General features: G+C 39.7%; 1 protein-coding gene across 1 annotated transcript in view; it reads left to right on the top strand.

The window, feature by feature from the left end:
• The window catches only part of LOC132328992 (cytosolic phospholipase A2 epsilon-like), a 33,434-nt gene that overhangs the window by 1,446 nt on the left and 19,743 nt on the right, over positions 1–12,245 (top strand). Inside the window, exons 2-3 of the mRNA XM_059849520.1 lie at positions 319–391; positions 11,783–11,919. Coding sequence (XP_059705503.1) covers positions 319–391; positions 11,783–11,919 — 210 coding nt within the window. The remainder of the gene's footprint in view (positions 1–318; positions 392–11,782; positions 11,920–12,245) is intronic.

The raw sequence follows: 12,245 nt of genomic DNA, 5'->3' as shown, positions 1-12,245 counted from the left end.
TTCCAAAGCTGTTTTCTTGCATTTTCTTTTTTCACGTTGTGCTGCATTGTGCTGATGGTGCCTCACTCACTCACTCAACAGTACCACAAAAAAAAAAAAAATTTCTTCTGTCAATGACATATACACACAGTGGAATATTCCTTCAAAATTTTTCCATTTTTTAAACTCTATGTAGATGTGATTTTAACTTTCAAAATAGTGCAAGTAGTTCATCATCCAATTTTGCTGCATGGCTTTGAAAATTGCATCAGGAATTTGCGGGAGAGCATAAACAATTTAATGTTAATGCAGGTAATAAACTTTTTCATTTTTCTGCAGAGTGATGAATGCCCCTGCTGTTCATTCTTTGTGAAAATCATAAGAATGAAAAATCTGAGAAAGGCAGATCTGTGTGAGTATCGCAGTCTTTCTTTGCACTTTTCAGTAGTTTGGTTCTGAAAGCAAAGAACGTGTGCTTGCTACTGGCATTGTAACTGGTATCTGTGTATGAAGTGGCACCATGGCTTCAAATATTGATGAATATTTGAATTTGGACTATGCTTTGAATACATGATTATATAAACAATACATTTTGGTTTATAGCATGTTACTATTATTAGTGGAAATAGCAAATGTCTACTGTGGTATACTGTATAGTACCTTAACTGCTAACAAGGTTCAGAGCCAGATTGATGAACAAATTCAGATGTTAATTGTCAGTTGCAATTTTTAAATTTCTTTCTGCTTTAAAGAAAATAAAAGGTAGAAGAAGCACTATATATATTATTGTCAAACAACTTTTTTCTGTCAACATTTCTCTGAAATGTATTTGAAGTAGACTTTTCAGGATAAACAAGCACCACTGAAATGTTTCTGAGGACTTGGAATGGGTAAAAGTGGGAGTGAAGAGAGAAAAATATCAGCTGTTACTCAGGTAGGAGAAAGAAAGCTCAATATCTCAAATATCTGACTCAGAACAAATCAGGAACAAAATTGAAAGGAAGTGAATATAAACCTTTGTGTATCAAATAAGACCAAGTGAACACAGCAAGTGTATTTGCTTCCATGGAGATTCTTATTAAATTCCTGGTTTTCTGCCATTGTATCTAGCACAGGGATATTGCCCTTTTTTTTAAAAAAAGCAAACCTTTAGGGAAAAAGTGAAAGGATGTTTCAATTTCGTCTTTGTCATTTCTATCTCAGCTGAACAGTTTTCTGGCATGTTACCACCCCAAGGGAATTTCTAAGCTGTCCTGACAGGCAATAGCATCAGGACAACCCCCTGTGGAGCTGATAGCCAAATGTGTGCCTCTGGCCTTAAAATCAGGGATGTTTCTCTCTTTCTCACCACTTTATAATGTTTGGAAATGATGATCTTTACATTCTTACAGACAATAGAACTTCCAGAAGTCCATAGCTATTTATCTTAGCTACTTTTCTTTTATTAGTCTTTATCCTGTGTCTTCATTTTGAGCAGATGATTGATCACCTGACTTCAGGTTGGCAGCTATAACACTGGAGATTTGCTTCCAGATGTGGAAGAAGGTCTTTGATAGAAAGAGGCAGAAGAAGCAGTGCTAGGTGACAGGGTCTTAGAGGAGCTGCTTCATCTACTCCCCATTCCAGTTGCCTTTCTTCATTGTGTGCAAGAGAGCACCACATTTTGTTTACCCTCTGAGAACCAGGACCAAGTTACCAGTGTCACAGCAGAGAGTCAGTGAGTTTTTATCTCCCCTGTGCACGTACACTCTCTCAGAGCAAATAATTTTGTTAGTAGACCCATGCCACATGGTGTGATTCATACTGCACAAGAAATGAGACTGTTAAAAAGCATAATATTGAATGATAAAACCTGTGTGAGAGTGTAGTACACTTCTTTATGTGGCTCACATTTATTTGTTTTAATTACTGTTTTTTTACAACTTCAAGTTGTTAAGAGTGACAGAGATGAGGACAGAGAGTTGAAAGACGGCACAGAAATAATTCCAGCTGCAAAGAGCCATTGGTGCTCTGTTGGAGTCAGAACCTGGTTTTGGAAGACTGCCTGTCAAGCATGAGTACACTTTGCTTCCCTTCAGCTGTGGCACTGCTCACCTAATGGACCCTCTTTGTGCAGAGGGACTGCTACCTGCAGAGTCCATGTCTTGCACGTGGACATATAACATAGGACTTATTTTTTATTATGGGTTAGCTATGGCAATCACCTATAATCATGCTTTTGACCTTTTCCCCGTGTGTCAGACAAAAGGCTGTGTTTGTACATGGTGTAAGTGTAATAACAAGGATTAGGCTACTAATATGCGTTAAAGTCTGTTAGGAATAAGGTTTACTTATGAACCAGAAGGAAGGGCTGGCCAATTGTGAAGGTTATCAGGTAACTATAATCTAAGTAGTACATATAATGAAGACATAGCTGTTCCAACTTCTGGGCATGTTTGAGTTTGGCTAAATTTTCCTAGTGAAAATTTAAAAGAATAGTGATACCAGACCAGTCCAAAGTCTCATTTGAATTGAGAACATGTCTCCAGAACTGGCTTATATTAAATGCTTTGGGGTATGACCAACACTGAACCATGCTTTTCCCTGCCCCACTTTTCCAAGAGGTCTGTGGTTCTTGAGGTCTGTGGCTGAGAGATCTGGCTTCTGAGTCAACAGTAGTGTTTGCATTTAATTGTCATACCCCAAATGATTCGCTTCTGGAGGCCATTAAGGGATCTTATTTTGATTCTTGTCATCTCACTTTGCTCTGGACAGGAACCCAGATACTCATTTGCAGTTTCATGGGAAAACACCATTCCCAGTTTCAGGATGTTATTCTTTGGGGAGGTCTATATGGTTATATTGCTAACTAAATAGTTACAGACATTTCTTTTCTATCTTTGCCTAGCATGGGCAGCAGAAACACTTGCATGAGAAAACCTGGTCCTTTTCAGGCTGGTGTGAAAAGGTGTTTTTGCATATTAGATATGTCAGCTCTTACACCAAGACAACCGCCCCCTTGTATTTATCTCAAGAATTGCAAAATGCTAATCATTATATGACTGCCTCTACCTCTGGCTTTAAAACTGAGACAGCTTTGTGGCTGTCACAAATCTTCATAAACACATCCAGCATTTCTGCAAAATCTTCCTGGAGGATGCAATTTCTTTGCAACTGTCCAACAGGGCTTACCTGTGGCACCAGCAAAATGGGGAGTCACTGACAGCATCAGGAGCAAAAGTCACCAGCTGATGTGCCTGGGCTCTCCATGTTCTTGTTTTCCAAGAGAAGATCACTGGAAGAGGGCATAGTTTTTCTGTTCATGTCCCACAGTTATTTCACAGAAGCCAGCTTTATGCTGGGCTCTGCATTTCCACCATTTAACCATGGCACAATTACTTTCTGGAGAGACTTGTCTGCCAGCCAAGTACCACTGCATTTCACCCTGTATGCTGCTTGTAACAAGAGATGGATGTGTGTTGTTTAACTTCCCCAGAGCAGATCTCGTTTTCAGCGTGGCTGCCCAGACCTGCCTTGCTGTGTACAGTCCCACTGGAGCACACCCAGCACTCACTGCTCCCAGAGGCTGCCACTGCAGTCACAGCAGGCCACGGGCTGGCACAGCTGGCAAATCTGGTTTTGTGTGGCCCTTTTCTCAGTGGCTGGGTTCACTGATCTTCCAGGAGAAAACATATCTTCTACACTGCAAATTGGAAGAGAAACCTGCTTGCTTCACAGGCTACAAGTGAAATATACACTTAACATTTTCTACATACATCTATTTAACAGAAATATTCTATTCAGAAAACAAAAAATGTCTTTAGAATTTGTGGCACATCCTACTTAGTATTTAGAAAAGTCCAAGGCTAAAAAAAGTTTTTCCTGTAGTCTACAGCTACATTTTTTTGTTTGTTTTCTTTAGCATGTAAAAATAATCTCAATCAGCATTCTCAATCAATAAAGCTTTAGGCTCCTCTTTAGCAATAGTACTAAATCTGGCTGAGCCTGTTGCTATGTAATTTCATAGCAAGCTCACAATGCTACACTACCTATTGATTTTAAAAGTTGGAAGGTAGTAGTACCAACGTTTTTCCTTATATCACCTAAACCCTGTGTAACACCATCAAAATAACAAAACCCCTTTCAATGCCACGTTCTCCAGAGGAAGCTAGTGTGTGTGGAAAGGACTGATTGAAGATATGCTCACAACGTGCCATGTATATTTCCTTTTACTTTACTTCTGACTGTACCACTGGTCTGAGAGGGTAGCTGCAGTCTTTGTGCAAAGAAGGCAGTCAGGCAATGTGGTCAGTGCCAACAGGCAGCTGCCTGGGCTGGCCAGTGCTAATGGCACACTCACTTTAGGGTGAAATTGCTTCCCATGGTCATTGATGTTTGCAATGGTTAAGAATAATCCTGGGATGTGGTCCTTTTTAAAAGATCGTTAGTGTCTTTTCAGGGCTCCTCATTTAGGTTTCTGATGTCACTGCCTCCTCAGACAGGCTGCTTTTGCATCAATGGAGAGGAAAGCCTGAAAGAGCCCAAGACAAATGCTTGGCAAGAAGGATCTGCACAAGGACAGAGAAGTCGTTATGTGGATAACTGCCAGGTTGCAACAAATCCTGTAAACAGGGATTTCCTAACTGGTTAAGAAACTGAAACAGGGACAAAAACAGCCAGTAATCACAAGAAGATCCTCCCTGTGATGTCATATCCCGGAGCAGGGCTTTTTTACTGTAATTGTAAGCTGATTAAATCAACTTCAAGAGCTAATTTCACAACTACTGAGGTACCTGTTGAAATGGAGGCCTGGTCTTGACTGTTGTTTGTAATAAAGTCATAACCACAGTTAATAACAGGAATAACAACTGAATGGATAATCTCAGTGAGTATTACATGAATCAGTTTCATAGCTGCATTCTTTCTGTTCCTTTCTATTCAGTCTTCTTTTTGGTTTCATCGACTCATGTGACCCAAGCCTGCTCATGCTCTTGCTGAGTTCATTGTTACCAAACACATATATAAACCTAGTTTCCCTCAGGTTACCTGTTTTGTATTCTCTAATCTAGAAGATTAATTTATTTTTTTCCTTTTTTTCAAGTCTTTGATGGTCATGATGGAGTGTAGTGTATATTGTACTATATACAATTTTACTATATTTTATTAATGGTAGATAGTGTGGAGACAAAAAGCCTTCTCTGCACCTTGACAGCAGCATAAGCTGCCACTAAAAAGGACATTGCTATTTACAGTCAAGGAGACCCTTACTTGCTCTGCACATGTCCTTACAGATCTGGAAATAATTGCATCTCTTCTGCTAGGTATCAATGGGCTGTATGTAGGTGTACATGCATCTTCTTGCAGCCGTGCTGGCTTCTGCCTGTTCCTGTGTGCAAGAACAGAAAGCTGTTCTGGTGGTCAAAGGTATTGTATGTGTGATGCTCCTTCATGGCTTCCTTTAGATTCTTGGTGGAGTCTTAAAGCAGAAGAGTTTCTCAAAACCAGGGCTCATTTCCAAAGCCAGGGCTTCAGCAAGGACACCAGGAACCTCATAGAGGCATTAGGAAGTTGAACTGATTTACTGACTGAGAGACTGGTGAAAGTAAAGAACCTTAGGTAAATGGTATGCTCATCTCTGTCTTAAAAGGAAAGGTGAGATCAGCTGCTGTGCTTTAATACTGTGCCAGTGCAGGTGGCATTGCATCTCCAGTCCTTCCTTGAACAGGTATGAACTTTAAGGATTGTGATGGACTATGTGTTCCTAGTAGGCTTCATTATCATCTTGTTTAATGGGGGCTTCTAGTTAACAAGTGGTTGAAACAGCTTTCAAAATATTTTAAAATATTTTAAAATGTCAAAACCAGTTTTAGAACAGGTTTGAAAAGGGTGGAGGCAATGGAAATGAACAAGGGAGAAGCTTAGGTGGAGAAGAGAGGCTGGAATGAGTAGGTGGTGATGGCAGCAATGTAGAACCACATGCTTCTGGAGGACACAGGTCCATGTGGTGATTCAAGATCCTTCATTCTTCCTCTGCCATTTGGCTTTCAAAGTTAAAAGGCAGTGGCAGACTCTGCTCAGGGAGTACCTTTCTAGTTTGCACTCAGTTTGCACACTTCATAATTATGAAGTGTGTTCTTTGATTTCTGAATAGGATTTCTGTTTACACATTTCCTTGGGCTGAGCCGAGTAACGCCTTCTCGCCATTTAAGAAAATGAGCTGAGCATTGCCTTTTCCCATGCTTATAGTTTCCCACATCTTCTTTAAAATTATTGTACCTTGGAATTTTTGATCGCCCTTGATAAAGATCATATTTTACTCTATATCCTGCTTTCTGTTGCACAATTGTGTGTTGAGTTTAGGACCAAAGTATACTTAGCTTGACTCTAAACATTAAACACAAATTGAATATCAATACACCCGTGCTGACAGTACTATTACTTACTATTTGGACAGTCAAGGAATTCATAAATAACAGATATTGATAATTCAATTATTCAATTATTATAACTATTGATAATTCTTAAATAACAGAAGATTGATAACAAAGGTTTACTCATTATAGTAATTGCTTCAGGATATTTTGAGGTATTTGATGGGCTGTTGTGGTTCAGAAACAGTACTTCCCACTAAGACTCTCCCAACAAAGTGCAACTTGCTTCTTCTGCTGGGTGGGCTGGAGAGGAGACTTGGAGTCCAAAAAAGGTAAAGATTATGGGTTGAGATAAGAACAATTTACTGGAAACAGCAATGAGATAAGAAAGGAAGCAGTAACAGCAACAATATTAATGAAGAGACTCCCTTCCCCCATCTCTGGGCAATAACCTCTGGGTCCTGGCCATACCCCCTCTTGGCTACTGCAAAAATTAACCCTGCTCTGGCTGGAACCAGGACACGGGGCAAAGCTACAGCTTCTCATGTTTGATATTTTGTTATAAAAAATATATTTAAATACATTTTTGTTCATTGAATCCCAGTAGATTTTTTCCACCTCAGTACCTGTCTTGGTTGTTCCGGTTTCATCCAATTATACTTTATGCAGTGTGACTGATATCTGTCATTAGGGATTCATTCTTTGCCCTCTGAGCAGAGACGTGTTTTGTTTTATGCATCTGTCTCTCTTAGCCTCCCTACCAATGGACATAGATGAACACCACTGAGGTGATTGGTCCAATAAAAGCACAATGCAATAAGGCCTGTGGTATGTCTTGGTCACTGTGGAGGTTTTGAACACCTGGAGTAGTGCCAGGGAAGGCCCTGCCCATAGGCAAGATTGTCAGAGCTTGAGGTCCTTCATCAGTGATGCTCTCTGGAACTCTGGGCAACCTTTTTTGCTGAATGGAAGACACTGATTACCTTGTAGATAAGGACCAAGAACCCAGATGTGATTTGCTATTATGTGGGAGGCCAATGCAAAGTAGAAAGGCTAGATTTGACACGGCTGTGATAGTTTGCACTGCTGAGAAGATACATGAGAATGTCCCCATGGGACCATGGCTCGTCTCTTGGGCACTTTCTATGACTGTACCCCCAGCAGGAGACAATAAAGTAGTGCTGCAGTAAGCAGCCAGTGAAAGTTAAAACAATACTCACTCCCAAATTTTGGTGCTATTGTTTGCATTGTATTCTGCAGTTAAATTGAGAATAGTTCTGAAGGTGCTCATCTTTTCTTACTTGTTTAGGACCAATCTTGACCAAGAATGCCTTGTCAGAGGCATTTCTGAGTCAAAATAATGATGCTTAAAGAAACAAAAAGTTTTAGCTAAACTTTTAAAACAATTTTGTTTCTATTCCCTTATTGGGTGAACAACATTATTGTGAACACTTTCTGAAGAAAGAAAATTTGTGAGTGTTGATTTGGTGGTTCAGCTCTTTCTGGCATTTGTTCCCACTCCTGTTTTCTTTGAAATCCAAAGCATTTGTGCGTACTGCTTGCAGCCTGTTTCCAAATCTGTTTCTATGATGTTTTCTTCTGATATTGGTTTCTTTAGATGCTCTAACTACCCTCTGATCTGCATCAACAGCATTGATGTCTGACCAAGACTTAGTTTTGGCTACTTTTTTTTAAAAAGGAAATGAAAGAACCTTCTTAAAAATCTTAGCTAGCGATAGAGCTGAGATTGCACCACATTATCACCCCAAGATGGTCTAAGGTGGAACAAGGAAAATCTGTTTGGTAATACCTCTTTTCCAAAAATATACAACATTTTGGGTCTTACTGGCTGATTATCTGAGGGTTGGAGCAGTGAAAGCGTGGCAATGCTTTTAAAAAGCCTAAAAAGGGTATGCCTACATAAATGCATTATTTGTAGTTAAGCTGTGCATAGGTTTCTCTGCATTACATTGTGTTGCTTTTTGTGTTGTTTCATTTTGATGATTGTATTTTGATGGTACTTGGAGACTCTATGTATGGATTTAGGCCTTATTCCTCAGACATTGTACCTTTTTAGAATGAAAAGGGGGCAACTCTTCCAAGGAAGTTACAGTCTTATTTCTTATGTGTCAAAGAAGGAGGTTTGGAGTTGTTTTGGAGACAGCACCCAGCTATCTGGTAATTGATCCCTTGGGCTGGTGTACCATATAAAGTTGTCCTGTCTCTTCTTTCCCTGATAGTCAACCCTGGCAGGGAAATGGCTTAGCTGTTTTCCGTGGACTATAATTGGCCTGACATGATTATCCTGTTTTCTGCCTTACAGCATAAACATGGAAATTACACAGCAGCATTTCCATGTGACACCTTACAGGTTCACCTGGGCTGGTATTCATCTCTTGAAGCAGGAGGAAATTTAGCTTGTCTGTCATGGTTTCATACATGTCTGAGTACTAGAACAGTCTGAAGTGAGTTACCTAAAAAGTTCATATAATCTCTCTTGCTAGAGCTAATCCTCTAAGAGCTGGAGCAGTCTTCTAATTTTTGCCTCTGTTCACACAGAGACACAGATCATTATCCTCTTTGTATCAATCATTTGGACATTACAGAACGGATTATTTGACAACATTTTTGTTGCTGTTTAATTAGCAAACTCAAGTCTTTCAGCTCTTTCTCATATGCCAGGCTGCCTAACTCAATCCTCTTCAATTTGGGTATGTTTAATAGCTGGTAAGAGTTTAAGCATTTTATGGTGGAGAGAGGAAAAGAGTGGAGGAGAATACAACATGGAAGACACTGAGTGAGCATCCATATGTTCTTCTCCCGGGCTAAAAGTGTATGCAAAGGCATCTCAATGCTAAATCTCATCACCTGCACTTACATTTAACATTGTGTATTTGGATCTGGTCCAAAATGTAATTAAATTTGTGTTGTTTATATAACTTGCCAGATGCATCCTGCAACATTTTAGTTCTGGGGTATAATTTGTTATTCTTTGTGCAGTGTCCTGCCTTTGATTGCTTGTTTTCAGAGTCAAATATCTTTGTCTCCATCTACAATCTTGTCTTAAGCTATGTTGAGACTGAGACCTCACTGGTTGCCGACCTAGTTGATGTTAAATGTGGATCATCAGATTTTGGGACTCTGGTTTTGCTCCTATTAAGGCTGAGCAACCTTGCTAAAGAGTGGACTAACCTCTCAGGTTGGTATAGGTCTGTTCAGAGAGGATGAAGAACTGAACCTACCACAGCTCTATCTAGATACAAGAGTGGAAGTCACAAGTTTATCACTTCTTTGATACTCTGAAAATAATGAATGCCTTTCTTCCAAACCAGGAGTCATAGGTCACGTGTGCAACAAAGAGATGTCCTAGACCATAAATGAACAAATTCTCTAAAACACACTTACATCCTTAGTGCATAACTTGCAGTTGCTGAAGAAACAGCCTGCTCCTCTGGTACCACTAACTATGCAAAGTTCTTTTTGAAATATCTTTTTCAAATGTTAAAAATCAATGAAAGAGTTTTCAAAAATAGTGTGTGGGAGACAGCTAAACAAATGGTTTCATTACCAATACATTGTTATCAACAGATGTATTGCATATATTCTGCATTTGCATTTTAAAATTACAAATGCAGATGTCTATTATTAATGTGAGTAATATTAGGATATTTTTTAACATTATTGCAAAGTTAAAGTAATTTCTTACCTACTATGGGCAGTAAGGATGAAACAATCAAATGCATGCTGAAAAACTCGAAGATGTTTCATGTTCAGACAGTATCAGAAGACCTGAAAGATAAGTACATACCCTGATTGCACAAGTTGCTTTAAGCAACACCTATTCATTACAGCATGGCTTACCCCACAAGTTAAAAGAAAATGTGGAAGCAGACCCAAGAGACTGGTAGAGAAAGAATAATATAATTACTGATCAGACTCTTTTCCTGGGTCACATCCAAGCAGATTACAAAAGTGGAAAGGATAGTTATCACTGTGTTATTGGTGGGGAAATGCAGATGGAGAAGCAAGATAAATTTAAATGAAACCAATTGCCCAGAGTGACTTAGCAGTCTGTGACAGGGCTGGGAATGGAACCAACCTGTAATGAGACCTTTTCCAGCAGGTTACCCAACTGCTCATACTGCCTCTCAGCATGTGTGTATGTACAGCACCAAACTGCCTGTTATTAAACCCAAATCTGAGCTATACTGTGAATACACAAGTTTTTAGAGCTGGAGACAGTGGAGACAGCTGTAATTGCCTAGAAAACAAAGGAAATGTCAATTCTTTTGAAAGGACAGCAGATTTGCTAAAAATGGGAGGGCTGGAAAGGGTGGATGACAGTGTAGAGAGACTGAGCCCCAGCATTCTTCACTACATTGTCAGGGTCTCAGTTCATTACCACAGGCTCACGAGGCATCAACTGTTTTACACTCTTAGGAGCAAACACCCTGCATTGCTCCCTGCTAAAAATCAATTATCTCCTTAGCAGTATCACAGAGATGCCTGAGCACCACCAAATTCTCCACATATATCAGACTGACACACAAAGGGAACATTAGTTGCCCAGATATCCCAGTGCCCCAGGTGAGTACCTCTCACCTGAGAACTCTGGCAACCCACAGGAGACAATTCATCCACACCACATGGTAGTGTCCAGCACACAGAGCAGCCTGGTCTAGTGGGAGGTGCCCCTTCCCACAGCAGAGGGGTTGGAACAAGATAGTCTTAAAGATCCCTTCCAACCCAGGCCATTCTATGATGCTGTGATGGCTGTGCCCACCCAGACAAGTATGGAGACAAACCAAACCCAAAGCAACTGCTGTGTATTAAGATTTAATGCCTTACTTGTAGCTCACTGTGCAATTTTCTGTGACATTACCACCTTTGTCAGAAATTAGAATTTTCTTTTCTATCAGGGCTCAGAGTTTAAATCACAGTAAGATAAAAGTGCACTGCTATTTTTTGCATTGTTTTTCATGGTGAAGGAATGTGATCACATGTTGGGTGAGACAGCTCATTACATGGACTGGATTACAGATATGTGGGGGCAGCAGACCAGATGGGGAAGGTGGTTTAAAAAAGTATTTTACTCTTGAAAAAAGGTTCTCTTGAAATTTGTAGGCATTTTTCTTCTCAATCACAGAAATCTCTTCATTTACAACCAACAGGGCACGTACCAATAATGGGTTTATTAAGTCAAACTAGCTCTGTGTACTCTTTTCTTGCCAGTTGCCTTTGTTGCGGCAGTTCCTTTGAATCCCCATTCATGACCTGAGCTCCCACTTGCAGGAGATAACAAATAGTAGCGAATGGTTTTGAATAAAGAGCTGTCAGAAAAATTATTGAAACATCTCCTTTTTGCAATTTGCTGTACACATGCAGTGCTATAAGGCTGTGCTTTAAGATATTTGCAGTAATTTGTTAGTTACAACACATCTTTTCAAATACAGTTAGTCAAACCGATTGCTACATAAGCCTGTCCTTGCCCACTGCCTCCTCGGAGACTGTCCGGACCAAAACCATTAAGAACTGCAAAGATCCAGTGTGGAATGAAACTTTTTGCTTCAGGATCCAGAGCCAAGTAAAGGTAAGATGCAGAGTGCATTTAGTTTTCTTTCGGGGCAGAGATATCATGGTGTGATCAATATGTACGGCAAAATAAAACCAGAAATAAATATGTGTGAAGGATATTGGTAGGGGGATTTGAAAAAAAAATTAGCAGCAAAATTAAATTTAATTTTCTGATATGTAAAAATTACCCAAGATATTTCATAACCATTCCTGTGGTGTTCTATCACTTTTCACTTTTTCTTTTCCTTTTTTAATCATGGCTTTTCACTAATAAATGTGAAAATTTCAGAGTAAATTGAATAGTGTAAAAGATATGTATGAGCTAGGTGGTGAAAGGATCAC

Source organism: Haemorhous mexicanus, chromosome 6 (assembly GCF_027477595.1).
Source record: "Haemorhous mexicanus isolate bHaeMex1 chromosome 6, bHaeMex1.pri, whole genome shotgun sequence".
NCBI classification, from domain to species: Eukaryota; Metazoa; Chordata; class Aves; order Passeriformes; family Fringillidae; genus Haemorhous; species Haemorhous mexicanus.
Note: the sequence above shows the minus strand (reverse complement) of the source record. Positions and strands in the feature narration are given on the sequence as shown.